Raw genomic sequence first — 15,830 nt, forward strand, 5'->3', positions numbered from 1 at the left:
GGAATTGGCGGCATAACACATTCCATTTCCAGTATATAACACGCTGTTTGTTATATCTTTTTCCCCTTCACCAGCACAGCATTTTGCGCTAAAGCCAAAATGAAAAAGACTAACCTCCACAATGCATGCCTGTATCACGCGATAGCCCGTGGGATTTGCCGTAGCGATATGAAAGAACAGTTTGCCTTTTTTTTTTTTTTTTTTTTTTTTTTTTTTTATCTGGTAGGTCGGATGGTTAGCAAACGGAATAATGAACATGACCAAGAAAGGAAAATAGAACTTGTGTCTCCATCAAGTAGTGAAAAGATAGGTGACAGACGGAATGGGAGAAATGCAGTGATCTGGCATGTGTGACATGATCCGGCAAATACCATCACTGAAATCCGTACAGAGTACATTGGATATAAATATAATCATGAGAAATATAAGAGGTATCACAGCGAGTTTATACACAGAACTTGCAATGAGGTTGAATTAAGCTACTCCACGTGGTCACGCCTGCCCTAAATAACTAACTTAATTAACTAAGTTAAGATTTAGTTAACTGACCCCCTGAAATATCCCTCGGAATCTCCCCTGGGAAAAGTAAACCAATTTTCTCATTTGTACACATCTCCTACTGATCCCTCATAGGTAGGAGGGAGAAGTCCATATTCTAAAAAGACTGAAAGGAAAATAAGCCTCATTTTCTCCCTCTCAGCCAGAGCGTACTCTGCGTACATGTAGCAATTCTAGTACCCTATACTCCTCATTTTTTCACAGGTTTCATGTCCATAATAAAGTCATTTGACTCGTCTTTTTTCACTCTAGATAGAGCCTTGGCTGTCTTCTCCTGCAAGGAGGGCGGGTTTTGCCAGTCTCATGCCTACCATTGGCTCTCCGCAATAGGGTAGGAGGTAAGACTGAATACCGCTGCTCCCCTTTGTCGTTGTTAGATATCAATGAGACCACTTTGTGTAGTGGTTAAATGTTCCACACATGATCGAAGCAGGCAAAACAATGTGAATTCTAAAAGACGTTTTGTTTGAAAGTCCCGACGAGGGCGGTGGGCTTGTATCAACTAGCGGAATCTGTACAGCTACACGGAAAACATTAGCGTTCTCGACGAGCTAAGGTCAGAGTTGTAATGAGAATATTGAATTAGAAGAAATAGGTATTCGATATGAAAAATAAGTGAATAAAAGAGAGAAAACATGGGGTACACATACTTATATATCAAGAGAAGTTATGATTTCAGCACATTGTGAAGCTTGGCCATTCTCTTGAATGATATCTAAAAATGGCAATTCTTTTTTATAGTTAATTACGTATATAAATTTTAGTAGATAACTATATCAAAAGATGCGTTTTACTTACAAGATAACTAGTGCCCCTTATGAAGTATTCCATATTATGAGCCCCTCAATCACTTCTATCAGGAAAGATTCAACCTTAGCCTCTCAGTATATGAGTGATGAGTTAGACTTCACTTTCTCTGACACTTGTGTTTCGATTCTTTCAGCTCAGCTTCACGCCTCTACCCTTGAACTACCAATGTTCTATATGGCTGCTCCCACTTATTCAAACAGAGATGTTTTCTTCTTCTAGTAAAATTTGAAGCTGGAACTTCTCTGGGAGACAGGTAGTGGTCTCTCAAATCATGAAAAAGCTTTGTAATGACAGACACGTTCTTTTCTAATCTTGTTGTTTTGCTTTGTACTGATAAACCTCAAGAATAAGAAATATATTCACATTGACTCCTTGTTTTTCACATGATTGAAAATAAACCCTGTCACACTTCTCTCACTTTTCACTGAAGCAGGCACAGCTAACTGCATTCCATCTGTGCACTTTAAAATGTCACTGATGACTAACATCATGACTGCAACTCCCTATGAATATGAATCATCTAACACATGGTCATAGTGTGGTAGTTGATATGATAGTGATAGATGAGATGGGCTTTATTCCAGCCTTTTAAGACAGAGTAGCAGAGAGGTAAGTGAGGATCAAGTTCTTGAATAGTGAATTGATCAGAGAGGTGATAGAATTATAACTTCATAACTCTTGAGTGTAAGTGCTTTATAGAGGTATTTAGAAAGCATTTGATGTTATATGAAAATGTGTGCAAAGTGAGAATAGACTTGTATGACTGAGACTGATATTATGTATCATATTGATTGATGAAGATGCACATGATGACATGAAGAATATAATTGTAATAAAAATGAAATATTGTGGACAGTTTTATACTCTTTGATATTATACATGAAGTATTAATCATATTAACTTCCAGCCTGTCATTCAATGAAAAGAGTAAAGGTGTTTTAATAGAGAGAGAGTTTTTAAAACAACATAAATATCAAGAATTTTAACTCAATTCTATCACTTTCAACCAACCTCATTGCCACTGATGCAATTACTCCCAAGGGATAATTGCAGTGCCTGGGAATTGACCAGTGATATATGTTGTCAAAATCTTCTCTTCTTCCGACTCTAAGCTGTTCTCCTCTGACTAGGAAATAACTACACACACTGTGAGGTGGGTGGGTGTTCCTATAGGTGGGTGTTCATGGTGCTTAAGGCATGTTGCAACAAACAGTAACTACAATTAGCTATTGAGTAATACCAGGCATACTGGCTGGGATTTATCATCAGTTGCATTAGCATAGTGATAATATTCAGGTCCGATGTTCACCATGGTAAAAACAGCATGTCTAACAGCTTTTCTTTTTAGTCACATAAATACTTGAGTTATGGCACCACCTCTTTTTGCCCTCTTTTTTCGAAAAGAAAAGTGGTAAATGGGAACGCCCCTGGAAGTGAAGGCAGGCCCTTATTGTGTTGGTTCTCATATTATGTCTAAAATTATAACCTAGGTTAATCTTCAGAGGCGATATCCTGAGGATAGTGTTGAAGCTCACAATGCGCAGGAATTTTTACATGAGGATGGGGAAGTCCTATATCAGGTGCTATGAGTGATGTGACTATTTCACTCTAGTCCCTTCTACGAATGTCACTATTAAAGGGGATAGTAGGCTGGCTGAAGTTTTGATCTAGCTGCCGTGTTATACAAATCTGATCCCGTTACCTCTGCTGTATAGGATATAAGGTGGGGGGGAACTAATGAAGTAATAGCAAAGTTGGATTTTACTTGCGATACTTATCGACCTCTACCCACGGAAAGCAGTTATATAAAATACCCAGATCGACAAAAGCTCATCAAAATCCCAGCTCCTTCTCAAGTATCTCCTTCATCAGTATCCAAAGTCCAAAGCCATAACCCGTCAACCCATGCATCCAAGCCCGGTCTTCTCTTGAATAAACCTCCCGGTGTACCGGCCTTCTCCAACATATAATAAACCAAATACCGTTTATCAAATAATGCGCAAAAACCTTCCTAGACAATACAATGGATCAAAAATATCACGGCCTCCATTCTCTTCACCTTGTGGAAACCAAGGTGAAAAGTCAAGAGACCAGTTGGTGACGGCTCAATCTGTGAGAGGAAGTTGAACACTCATATGGGTTTTCTGATAGCTGTTCACCATTCCGATTTCTCCTTGTGTCACTGTACATCGATGTGTCTAGTATCCACCAGTTGTAGTCCAGACCGGGGAACTGACGGTTTTCACCATACACATGTGGGAAAGCAGATATGAGAAATTGACATCGCGATATGGAAGCAGGAGATGATGTGTGGCAGGCTGACTATGCGCTTCTCTGGGCATATGACGACCATGTGCAGGGCGTAAAGAAGAGACAGACCTATAATTCAGCGATCAATCGAGGGATGTAAGGGAATGAATGTCTGAGAAGATATCAGAACAGAGATACAGAGGGGGTATCTGTGGGAGTAAAGAGTTCCGCTTGAATGGAACGTAGCTCAGATTTGGGATGGCAGGACATCCAAGTTGATATCTAAAGTGGAGGGAGATATCTGACTGAATCCCGGACACTGACCATGTTCAATTGAATGAAAAGGGTGTGGGAAAGACTCGGCCGTGTATCCATAGTTTATAGAAGCTGAGTGAGAGGTATTCGCGGCAAAAGGTCTGGGGAGAGGAGAAGGGGGAGAATCCCAGGGGCAAGGATTCTTAACTAAGAATGTCCCAAATGGAAAGAGGGAAAGAGAGACGTGAGGAATACCTGCGTTTATCCTATCCGTGGTGTATAGAAATTAAGTGACGGTTTCGAGAACAGGTTGAGAGAGGGAGAGATACAGGAGTATGTACCTCATCAGAATATGAACAAGAAAAACAGTTGCCAATCTTTGACTCACAGTAACTTAACCAGCAACTGTAAAGAAGGAGGATACAACTCCAGATAGCTAGGTTAAAAATATCTCATCAGCTATGAAACTTACAAAGATATCAACTTTGAAACCATCATAAAGGGATGGAGCTCACTCACCCTTCTATAAACATGTAACTAATTCAATTTTAATAATAATAATAATAAATAAAGGGAGGGAAATGGGACTCGCATTTATTAGCCAGGACTATGACACCAATCACCCTCACTCACTCCCTACATCACATCGCCAATACTCTCACTAGTTGTTACCCTTGCGCAATAACCTGCCGCTTCAGCTACTACTACCATGGCGCTATCAACATATTCAGCTCGCACAAGGTGAAGAAGATCGATCAAGCAAGCGGGACTTCAATTCTTTTCAGCAAAAAAAAAAAAAAAAAAAAAAAAAAAAAAAAAAAAAAAAAAAAAAAAAAAAAACCTCAATACTCAACTAACAACACATACAAGTTGACGTAACTAGCAAACAATAGGACCCCAATTCTCACGGGCTTTCGACATGGGATTCGATGGAGAGAGGAGGCAAGGGAAATGCAAATTTTGTCTCCAGTTCTCTCTCTCTCGGCGGAGTATGTCGTGTACACGTGCTAGCGGAATAGTTGGTTCCTTGCCTTTTTTTTTTTTTTTTTTTTTTTGAGATACAGGAGGAGGGAGTTGAGGGGTGGGGTTGCTCTATCAATCAATCAATTGTCCGGGTCGTTGAGATCGAAAAGGGGGAGGGGGGGAAACTAGAACGTAGGATGAAGAATAACGGAGAGTAAGAAAAACTATCGGGTTAAATTTTGTTTTCTTGTAGTAGTTTTTGTTTTTGCGTAGTTTTTTTCTTTTTCTTTTTTTCCTTTTAATTAAGATGTGTAAAAATAAAAAGAAAAAAAGATGTTTGATACCCTTCTTCCTAAAAGCTAAAAACAACTGCTGCAACAACTTGCAACAACAACGAAAACCTAACATCTCATTTTAATAACAAAAATGAAAAAAAATAAATAAAACAAACGCACATACACACCCCCATACCTTAGAAGCACTTGCGGTGGACAATGGAAGGTCCAGACTCGTCGTACTCCTGCTTTGAGATCCACATCTGTTGGAACGTCGAGAGGGACGCCAAGATGGAACCACCGATCCAGACGGAGTATTTACGCTCGGGAGGAGCGATGATCTTAACCTTCATCGACGAGGGAGCGAGGGCGGTGATCTCCTTCTGCATACGGTCGGAGATACCGGGGTACATAGTGGTACCGCCAGACTAGTTCAATTAGTTAGTATTTTGCTAGTACTAGAAGAGCTAAGTATGGATAATATTCTTATGAACTTACCATGACGATGTTGCCGTAGAGATCCTTTCGGACGTCGACGTCGCACTTCATGATGGCGTTGTAGGTAGTGGCGTGGATGCCGCCGCTCTCAAGACCCAGGACGCTCGGTTGGAAGAGGGCCTCTGGGGCACGGAATCGCTCGTTGCCAATGGTGATGACCTGACCGTCAGGGAGCTCGTAAGACTTCTCCAAGCTGGATGATTGGGAGGCAGTCTGGATCTCCTGTTGGAAGTCGAGGGCGACATAGCAGAGCTTCTCCTTGATATCACGGACGATTTCACGCTCCGCAGTGGTGGAGAAGGAGTAGCCACGCTCAGCCAAGATCTTCATAAGGTAGTTGGTCAAATCACGGCCAGCCATGTCGATACGGGAAATGGCGTGTGGAAGAGCGAAACCCTCGTAGATGGGGACGACGTGGGTAACACCGTCACCGGAGTCGAGAACGATACCAGTGGTACGACCGGAAGCGTAAAGAGAAAGGACGGCCTGGATGGAGACGTAGAAGGCAGGGGCGTTGAAGGTTTCGAAGACGATCTGGGTCATCTTCTCACGGTTGGATTTGGGATTGATGGGAGCCTCGGTCAACAGAACAGGGTGTTCTTCAGGAGCGACACGGAGTTCGTTGTAGAAGGTGTGATGCCAGATCTTCTCCATATCATCCCAGTTCGTGACAACACCGTGCTCGATGGGGTATCTGAGGGTGAGGATACCACGCTTGGATTGTGCCTCATCACCAACATAGGAGTCCTTCTGGCCCATACCAATCATAATACTACAGGCGGGGTTAGTGTCCTTGGTGTCCATATATCATTTTGCTTTCGTGGGAGTTGGCGGAAGGCCGGGTGGGAGAATAATATTTACCCATGATGGCGAGGACGGCCGACGATCGAAGCTATTCCATGTTAGCAGACAAAAAATAATGCAAAATGAAACCAATACCTTGATTTAGGTGGAGAAAAACTTACGGAAGACAGCTCGGGGAGCATCATCGCCAGCGAAACCGGCCTTGCACATACCGGATCTGCAGGTACGTCAGTCAGCATCGCAGAACCAGAGAAGCCTCTGCCTTCAAACATCGATAGTAGCCATAATTGTGAAATCCCACAACTCATCCCATGCATAGGCTAGAAAAGGGGCCACGCAGCGTCAAGTGATGAGATCGAGTTGAGGGCGAAGCAAGATTTCGAAGTTGTTGAGAGGGAAGTTCCGTTTGTGTAGTGCGCAAACTGGAAGGGCGCGGACACAGCAACACAAAGGGGGTGGAGGGAACTATTTCCTCCGGGGGATGAGGTGGGGAGGAGACGAAAGACATACCCATTGTCGATAACGAGGGCAGCAACTTCTTCTACACGAGTCGAGAGAGAACATATTAGCCCAGTATTTGGAAGAGTGGATAGAAAGGATAGGATGGATGAGTGAGAACCAGGCCACGGGGAGGAGGGGAAACTGGGGGCTGACAGAGCGAGAGACTTACCCTCCATTGTAAATTGAAGAGATGGCAAAAAAGGGACTACGAAAATAAAGCAGAAATAGAAAAGAATTGGATGGGAGAGGAATGGAGGGAGGAGAGTTGTGGGTGGGCGAGATGTGAGATGGGGCGAGGTGAGTGTTGGCGAATTTCGACGTTGAAGATGAGAAGAAGAGAAGAGGAAGAAGGAAGAAGAGGAAGTTTGGACGAAGAAGAGAAGAAGGAAGTGAAGTGGTTGGGTTGGGTTCGACTGGCGGGTGAGCAGCCGTACTGCGCGGTAATATTACGGCGGCCCAGAGGTTCAGCTCCCTTATATCAAGACCTCCCCCCCCTCCTGAGAACAACTGCTGCCTCTGGGTTGTTGAGCATGAAGAGGACGGCTAAGGGGGCCACGGAAGGGGGGGCATGACGAATACATGGTCACATAGAAAAAATGCCAGTGCCTATTCTATTATTATTCTATTCTCCCAGGCATACATGATTTATGGTCATTATCCCAGCTTCTGCCACCATCTGAACATTTCTTGTTTGGTTTTGTGGTTTGTGCGGACCATGCTCTTGCTCCAGCCCGTTGCGCTGGTCTGAGCGGTATCCGCACGGTATTGTTAAATTACGGTATCTTGCCATGTTGTCTAAAACATAACATGGCGGGGTTAAAAGGGACATCTACGGTACCTGTTGCGCCATACAACCTCTGCCTGCATTCCTTGTACCGCATGTGTCAACCTCCATTCCATTCCCCCTCCCCTCTCTCCCGCTCGCTCTAACGTAGTAATCTCTCTCGCGTTAAAACTATACCATACCAGCTGAACAGAATATGAAAAAATCCATCGCCAGAGGAGAACTGCGGCTTCGTGGCATATTATTATACTAGTCTACCTAGTCCGACTATAAGCCACCTCACCTTGGTCTTATTTAACTAGTTAGTTAACTAATTGACAGCTTCTTACTAATGAGAAATGAGATCTCACACCATCCCATCCTGGCCCATTCATCCATCGCCTTCCATGGAATAATATACAACATACTGCGTAGTAAGTACGCTCTCCCGAGAATCTCCACAAGGCAACCGCCAAACAAGGGACGCGCGTTGTCCGGCGGCAAAAAGAAACTCAAAACCCACCACAAAGCAGAAAGCTATCTCGGAATCTAAGGAACCTAATCCCATCCAACCTATGTACAGTTACCAGTTACATGTACAGTACATGTTGTGTTCTTGTTCTTATTGTTTGAGGCTATCTTCCGTTTGCAAGCAGAGACGTGCTCTGTTCAATTGCAAAGAGGATGGATAGTTGAGCACCACCACGCAGCCTTCCTTGGAGAGTTAGAGCCAACTGACTGTCAACTGATGGCATCTGGCTGGCTCGTCATCTCTCCCCTCCCTCCAACCATCCTTCCAATAACATCATGATCCCTTCCGCTATCACAATATACTAGATACCCTAAGCTGCTAGCAAACCGCGCCTATCTGACTGAATTCTCGGCCAGGGGAAACTAATGGCAAACCCAATATCAGAACAGGTATTAGAATATACGAAACCAGGCCCCCTCGGAATCTTTACGAAGAAAATATCTATACATATGTGCCCGCAAGCATCAGCTCCCTGATTAGCCGCCAGATGTCGAGACGTAGGATGAAGTGTGCAGCGATCCATCGGTCCAACAAGCAAGCAAGCAAAGGCTTCGATTGATCGAACAATTCATCCCAGAAACAGTATTGTGGGCCACGTTTTCATCAGTCAGACCACAAACGCCGATTTTTCCTTTACTTACTCGATATTTTATTGAGGAAGAAAAGAGGAGTGACCGTTGACACTCATTTCGTACGTTGAGCAGGCAGCAATATATATAAGCTTGATTTGGAATTTCAACCGACCTTGAACTGGGATGTACACAAACAGGCCACCGGTTAATGGCTACTATTGGGAAAAAATTCTATGAGCTCCTGAACTCGTGGTCAATTCCCCCCCAGGACGGGTGGTGAGAACTGGCTGATGAAGGAAAGTAGGTGAGTATACTGGATGGGCTTTTGAAATTGGGAATAGTGTCATTAGTGCTCTTAGAGGTTAAGAGAGTAGCAAAACATAAAGCTTTCACAATTTTATTTATTTATTTATTTATTTTAATGTCTACAGACCAGCACAAGCTTGATATATAATTTATGTTCCACTACCGCAAATGATTCATATCAGTGCAACTATCAGAAAACGTATTGAACCCTCGCTATCTGATTCAAGGATTTACCAATTAAATATGAAACATGGAGAAAAAAAAAGAAGGCCTCCTTTCAACATTGTACAGACAGTATGCATGATTGGTGATGCAGTCCAATGCGTTGGAACCACGCGGCATATTCTAGAAAAAACACCCGCCGCCACCAGCGATGAGTTGACAGGTCTTGGCATCAGAATTCCTCTTTTCTGTTCAACTAAATAACATTAACTTGCCTGGGACGAGAAAGTTATAGTACTCACATATATATCTCAGCTAAACATACTACTTTCCGTCGCTATTTGATATAGACTCGGGAAATACAGATTAAAAGATAAAGAAACCGGGAATCACAAACCGCATCCCCCTCCGTTTCTTCCCCCGCTCTCCGTTCCGCCCCTACATGTACCACCCATCCCTCCCGCCCGTCCTGCCCGTCCTGTGCTCTTCCACCCCCTCCACTCAAACCACACACACACACACATACACACACAACAATGGACGCCTCAATGAACAACCTCTTAAAATGGAGCATCGAAAACTCCGTCCCAAAAACCTCCGATGATAATAATAACCCCCCGCGGGCCCCGCGCGCCCTCTCCCCCACAGCCCTCCAACGCATCCTCCTAAACGCCCCCTCAGACGCCGAGCTGATGAAAAACGCCATGGCCGCCATCCGCTCCCCCGCCACATCGCTAGACGACAAGCTGATCGCCTTCGATAACTTCGAGCAGCTGGTCGAAAACCTCGATAACGCGAATAACCTGGGCGTGCTGGGGCTGTGGGAGCCGTTGGTGGAGGAGTTGGCGGCGGAGGAGGGGGGTAGGCGGATGATGGGGGCGTGGTGTATTGGGACGGCTGTGCAGAATAATGTGGGGGCGCAGGGGATGGTATGTTTTTTTTATTTTTATTTTTATTTTTTATTTTTATTTTTATTATTTCTATCTTTATATTTTACTTTATGAAACCATATATATTAACAAGCTCACCCTCTCTACATAACAGCTCCTCTCCAAAGCCCCCACAGCTCTCTCGACCCTCTTCGCCCTCTCACAGAACGACCCGGAGACCACCGTGCGACGCAAGGCCGTCTATGCGCTCTCATCCGCCATCCGCAATCACCAGCCCGCCCTAGATGAGCTGCTGCGACATATACCCGAAGATGTAAGGAAGGAGTTGGGAGAAGGCTTTGACGCCAGCGACATGGATGGTGTGGATAAGTTGGTTAACTGGTTGAGACGTGCTTTGGCGTAACCAGCATAGATATATCAGGATTGGGTTGTTTTTTGCCCTCCCCCTCTTGGGAGGTGGTTATGAGTTTTTTCATTGGTTGTATGATTTTATGTGCATGGGTTAGGATATATACATTGGCGTTTCGCGGGATAAAAAAATGGATAGTTAAAGTTCTTGCTTTCTCTATTATATTTATTATATACGTCCGTCTGTCTATCATGACCTACGTGTGGCATTCAAACAGGGTGTTTGATCGTATGATAAATGCATAATGTCGTATTGCCGCACCGCTATCTAGCACGCCATAAAATAAAATAAAAAATATGTCAATTAAGGGATGGATTCATACATTGAACTAAAGTCCGAGTCATAAGGATAAAATAATGACAACAATAACGGGATAGGATAAGCGCTCTCCAGGTCAAAAGAAAATCTTAAAGATCGCACCACAGACGCCGGAACAACTCGCGTGAAACGACCAAATCATTCGGGCCCAAAAGAACGAGAATTACGTGACAAGGGGAAGAAAAGAGGGACATATGGTAGCTGAAATACGAGAAAGGATTTAATCGCGATCAAAAGCTCTCCAGGAAGACATAAAACGGTTGCCTGTACCGTGATCTCGACGGCATCCTACAACGTCAGGCTGTATGTGTAATCCTCTTCCATATTCTGCGATACCCATAGCACAGCGGAGCTAAAATCCGGGAGTAATAGCAGGTGTCAGTATATGCTCACGTTCTAGGAAGAAGGGGGGGGGGGGGGTTGAGGGAGAGGGAACAGCCCACCTCATCATGATCAAGGAATTAGCGATAACATTAGCAATCCCAAAGTATACCGTTTTCAGCGGATAGTCCTTAATAACGTATTTAAGAACAAGCACAGTCTACAGATAACGCATGTTAGCCATATTTCCCCTCCCCTCCCCTCTCACCTCCAATCCACCCAACACCTCAATCAGTTAAATGGACACAAAAAGAATACATACCACACTCCCCGCCAACCCCCCAGCCAACAACGCAAAGCCCAAAAACAGCACAAAGCGTGCCTTCCACGCAACCCCATTCCCGGAATAGCTGTACGAATCCGCACTCAACCGCGACTTCTCGATGGAGTTTATCACCAGCATGCCCAGCGCAGAGCAAATGCCTGGAATCCAGTCGACGAACTTCACGTGGACGAGGCCGCCGTAGCTGCGGGAGTAGGCGGCGGCATCGACGAGAAAGAAGAAACCGAGGGAGAACTGCGAGAAATGGGTTTTCTTTCGTTAGCTGGATGGTCGGGAGCAGCCTGGCACAGGTTGGTAGAGCTGGCTGGCTGGTTTGGGAGAACAATGCGTACCAGAGCGCCGGAGGCGTAGATTCCAGCCGTGCGCGCGTTGGCGCTACTTAGCCATTGTGGCTTTGTGAAGCGGAAAAGACGGTTATCCGAGTCGTCCATGGCGGGTGAGCAAAGATGTGAGGATGTTGAAGCTTGGTGGTTGTTTGAGTCAAGGGAGCGGGGAGCGGACGGGTAATTATATGTTATCTATTTGTTTAAAGAGCGCAAAGAGAAGGATTTAAGCATATAATATCCCCTCGTATTATGTTCGGATGCTCCACGGTAAGCCTCTGTGAGTCCGCAGCGGATGTGTTTGATATCTTGTTCAGTTTGTTCGCAACCGTCAAATGGCGACGTCAGATTGATCGAGCTTGGTCACGTGCGTCTGATTGCAGTCTCCGCCGACACGTCCATATCAACTCTCACTATTATACTAGAAGTCTACTCCGCATTGGCGAATCTTGACTAAGGATACATCTTTATGAAGCGGTAGTCTAGCCTAATTTAACAGAGGATATGCCTCATCAGGAGAAAAAAGAAAGAATATATATATATTTTCGCCATACAATAGCCCCTACGTCTCGCAAAACAACCTCAATATACCATCTACAAGATCCGTAGCTTTCCCCCTTTCTAGCAAAGGCACACCCATCCCCCCCCCTGTTTCGGAAGAAGCATTATTTAATCCATTTGTCCCCGCCACTGCTGAACCTCCCGTACCAGTAGACCCATTCGTAACATCTTTCAAATACCGCCTCAGCGCGAAAGATGCCGCGCGATACGCAGCATGATACATAGCTTTGAAATCGTCGTCTTCCTCTGTATCTGGTGGAGCAGCAGCAGGGATAGCGGTAGCTGTTGAAGGCCTTGAGTACGATTGCGATGGCTTCTCCGTTTGCGCGTGGGTAGGCATTGGTGTTGGCACGGTTGTCTTCGTCGGGAGTACAACCGGGAAATCCACATCCGTCGATCCTGGTAGCGGTGGCTGTTTTGACTGACTCGAAGTGGCAGCTGGATTGTTCGTGCGCGAATTACGATGGAACCCATACAGACGCATGCACGTTAGGATGGTTCTGGTTAATAGTGTTTTGTTTGCTGAAATCGTTTCAGACGGTGATGAATAGGCTAGCTGTGGTGGAGAGGGTATCTGCCTATCCTGTTGTTGTTGTTGTTGTTGTTGCTGTGGGGCAAAGGGTCCAGGTGTGCTTCTCCAACTCGAGACACTCGCGGTCCGTGGGCGTGCACCGATGTTCGAACTGGAATCGCGTAAATGTGTCGATAACGGTGTAGCAGACGAAGATTGCTTGGGTGTCTTCGTTATCCTACTGATCGATAACATTCGTGGTTTATGTGTACTGCTATCACCATTGTTATTAATATTATTACCTTTATCAAGGAAGGATGTATCCAACGGCTCTTTCTTAATCTTCGCAATTGCCGACTTCGACAGCTGATGGCCCGACGCCAACGACAAGCTGCGCGACATCAGCTGCGAAACCGCCTGGCCACCTTTCCGTCGGACCTTCTTATGGTATTCAGTCGCTGCGTCGAAAATGCTTGCCATCCGCTTCCGTTTGGGGCATGGAGATCGCTGTTCCGGTAGGAATTCGGCATATGTCTCGTTATCGTAATCGTTGTCATTGTCATTATCATTATCATCATTATTATCAGTGAAAGAGCCTGGGTTTGGGCTAAATGGGGGAGATGGTAGGGCTTTGGCCATCGAAATGAGCCCCGAGCAAAGTGTAACGGCATAGATCCGCAATTCCCTCCCCGGAGCACTGCCTTCATTGTCATTTGAGTTTTCTAGGGTTGGATCAGGGAAAGTAGGTGATGATGAGGGAGGAGTTGGCGGCCGCTTTGAATGTAGAGAGGTTAAACCAAGCACCCCGTACACAAGGATATCCGTCACATCATTGTTAAGCGTATTGGAGGTACTACCACGTCGTTGGGGCGTTTCAACAGCTAAAAGCACCCCTGTTGGGCACTGGATAGGCAGCGGGTCATCGACGCGATCATCAGCGTCCTCGTCCTCGTCACCGACACCACTTAACAGTCTGCATTTCCACCATTCTATCGACTTGAAGTCTTTGATATGGACCTCGAGAGCGGGGCCAATTCGCGCGTAATAGGGGATAAGGGTTGGATTAACAAAGGAGCGGAGGGAGAGCCGGGCGTCCTTCTGTAGGGCGCAGTGGCTAATCAAAGTCGGATCGACCAGCAGTGAGATGCCTAGTGGACAAATGGTGTTAATATCATGAATTTCTTCAGATTCCAGCTCGGATTGTATCTTGCGCATAGCACGTACCTTTCCCATGCGAAAGATCCGCGGCACCAGTGACTTGGCCTGACCAGACTTCCATCCGGATCAGAACGCGCTAGCAAAAACTTCAACAATTGGGTGGGATGGGTTTTGTATGGAACATAATTCCAATGTGTAGATGTATCAATTTTGAAATTGTCTACCATAAATAAAGATACCTCAAAATCCCATGCACCGTAGATGTTGGAGCTTGTTGAAGTTTTTGTCTGAAACTTCGAGTTGCGATGGTCGCGACAGGTGCGACGCGATATCACGTGGTTATCAGTCGAACCTTGATACCTAGGTAGTTATAGGACTCTAAAATATAAACAGGTAGAGATCGGGTAATTGGAGAAGCGTACAAAGCTAAGACCGATATATATGTTTGAGGCGATCCCTCCATGTGTCAACCAGGGGTACATTTGCGAAAATCGAGAAAGAGTATATTGGTATTAGCATCCATAACTACAGTAGCTCGAATATGATCTTCCAGGCTTGCAATATAGCCCTAGCACAAGGCGAAACACCAAATGCATGTACACACTCTTGAAGAAAACGGTGAAACAATAGGATTAAAGCAATAACCAAGACCCCAAGAGAGAAAAGTCATAAAACGCAGAAGGAAAGAACATAAACCGTAAAAAAACAACAAATCACCGGCTCCTGGACTCGTAGGGTGAACTGTCGTGGGGTAAATAAGATGTAAGGGAAGCGCAGAAAACTAATAATAGTGGGTGAATATGGGTAAGGTAGGCGGGGATAGAGGGGGAAAAACACAGCACATTAGTCTTGGTTCTAGCCTTCTTAGAACTCTTCCTGCTCCTGGAAAAACATCGAGAAACTGATGATGGTAGTATATATCAATAGGCCACCCAGGATCGACATGACCATCGCGGGAATCTGGATGGCACCGCTATGAGCCAGAAGAGTGGGGAGGGCTATTTATTCAGGCAGACACGTTTTAAGTTAGCAGGCCACTTGAATGCAGGCAGGTCCTCAAGAGATCCAAGCAGGAGGCCTTTCGGGTAAGGAGTATCGCTGCAGCTGATGTATACAAGAACAGCATTTATGGAGGAAGTCAACGCACCAACGCCCATCACAACCAGGAAGCCAGTGCACCACCTCCCGAAATCCACCACAGCGCTCCCCGCGCTCTCCATGAAATCATCAGGGTTGGCACAGCGGCCGCATATCCAGTTCGGTAGTGGAGCGATTACATATGTGGCAACGACGAGGAGGGGGAGATAGTTATGCCATAGCGCGGCGGAGAGGATGACCAAGAGGAAACCGATTGCGAGGACCTGTTTGTTATCCAGGCGGGGAAGAGCGGTTAGGCAACTGTGGTCTATCAGATGGGGTCAGGAAGAAAGGGGTAATCGTACAAAGGAGAGGGCGATGATGGTTTTTAGTCCCGCTGCCATGATGCCTTGGAGGATGGAGGCGGGCAGGAGAGTGGAGGGAGGGGAGATGAGGGAGGAGGTGATGGTGTTTGATGATGTGAAGCCCGCTCCAGCTTCAATCAAAGGAGTATAGCGGAGAGTCCTGCAGACGCAGGCGGAGAAGTCAGAGCAGCAGACGAAATAAAATAAATGAGAATCTGTAGCAAAAGCTCAGCCCCAAGCAAGCGATATTAAATTGATTAATCCAGTTGGATGTATGCGATAGCAACGAAGCGCCGAAGCTGGGT

At 45.4% G+C, this 15,830-nt stretch overlaps 5 protein-coding genes across 5 annotated transcripts; 1 reads left to right on the forward strand and 4 right to left on the reverse strand.

The window, feature by feature from the left end:
- Nucleotides 1–2,727: 2,727 nt before the first annotated feature.
- Nucleotides 2,728–8,080, reverse strand: BDCG_05236 (actin beta/gamma 1). Its single transcript, XM_045420897.1, has 8 exons — nt 7,084–8,080; nt 6,924–6,954; nt 6,575–6,630; nt 6,471–6,501; nt 5,610–6,381; nt 4,393–5,539; nt 4,215–4,309; nt 2,728–4,139 (listed from the first exon to the last, which is right to left on the reverse strand). Exons 1-6 carry the CDS (start codon nt 7,088–7,090, stop codon nt 5,309–5,311), a joined length of 1,128 nt encoding a protein of 375 aa, XP_045276900.1. The 5' UTR covers nt 7,091–8,080; the 3' UTR covers nt 2,728–4,139; nt 4,215–4,309; nt 4,393–5,308.
- A 1,267-nt stretch (nt 8,081–9,347) lies between these two features.
- BDCG_05237 (hsp70-like protein) lies at nt 9,348–10,933 on the forward strand. The gene is made up of 2 exons (XM_045420898.1): nt 9,348–10,178; nt 10,294–10,933. Exons 1-2 carry the CDS (start codon nt 9,786–9,788, stop codon nt 10,540–10,542), a joined length of 642 nt encoding a protein of 213 aa, XP_045276901.1. The 5' UTR covers nt 9,348–9,785; the 3' UTR covers nt 10,543–10,933.
- Nucleotides 10,287–12,241, reverse strand: BDCG_05238 (uncharacterized protein). The gene is made up of 4 exons (XM_045420899.1): nt 11,863–12,241; nt 11,510–11,764; nt 11,310–11,407; nt 10,287–11,218 (listed from the first exon to the last, which is right to left on the reverse strand). The coding sequence occupies exons 1-4, from the start codon at nt 11,959–11,961 to the stop codon at nt 11,155–11,157; spliced, it is 516 nt and encodes a 171-aa protein (XP_045276902.1). The 5' UTR covers nt 11,962–12,241; the 3' UTR covers nt 10,287–11,154.
- A 174-nt stretch (nt 12,242–12,415) lies between these two features.
- BDCG_05239 (uncharacterized protein) lies at nt 12,416–14,204 on the reverse strand (the record flags this gene model as incomplete). Its single annotated transcript, XM_045420900.1, has 2 exons — nt 12,416–14,073; nt 14,150–14,204. The coding sequence occupies 2 exons, from the start codon at nt 14,202–14,204 to the stop codon at nt 12,416–12,418; spliced, it is 1,713 nt and encodes a 570-aa protein (XP_045276903.1).
- A 248-nt stretch (nt 14,205–14,452) lies between these two features.
- Nucleotides 14,453–15,821, reverse strand: BDCG_05240 (vacuolar protein sorting 55 superfamily protein). The gene is made up of 3 exons (XM_045420901.1): nt 15,526–15,821; nt 15,231–15,444; nt 14,453–15,081 (listed from the first exon to the last, which is right to left on the reverse strand). Exons 1-3 carry the CDS (start codon nt 15,562–15,564, stop codon nt 14,948–14,950), a joined length of 387 nt encoding a protein of 128 aa, XP_045276904.1. The 5' UTR covers nt 15,565–15,821; the 3' UTR covers nt 14,453–14,947.
- Nucleotides 15,822–15,830: the final 9 nt, after the last annotated feature.

The sequence above is a fragment of the Blastomyces dermatitidis genome (genome assembly GCF_000003525.1).
Source record: "Blastomyces dermatitidis ER-3 genomic scaffold supercont1.5, whole genome shotgun sequence".
Lineage (NCBI taxonomy): Eukaryota > Fungi > Ascomycota > Eurotiomycetes > Onygenales > Ajellomycetaceae > Blastomyces > Blastomyces dermatitidis.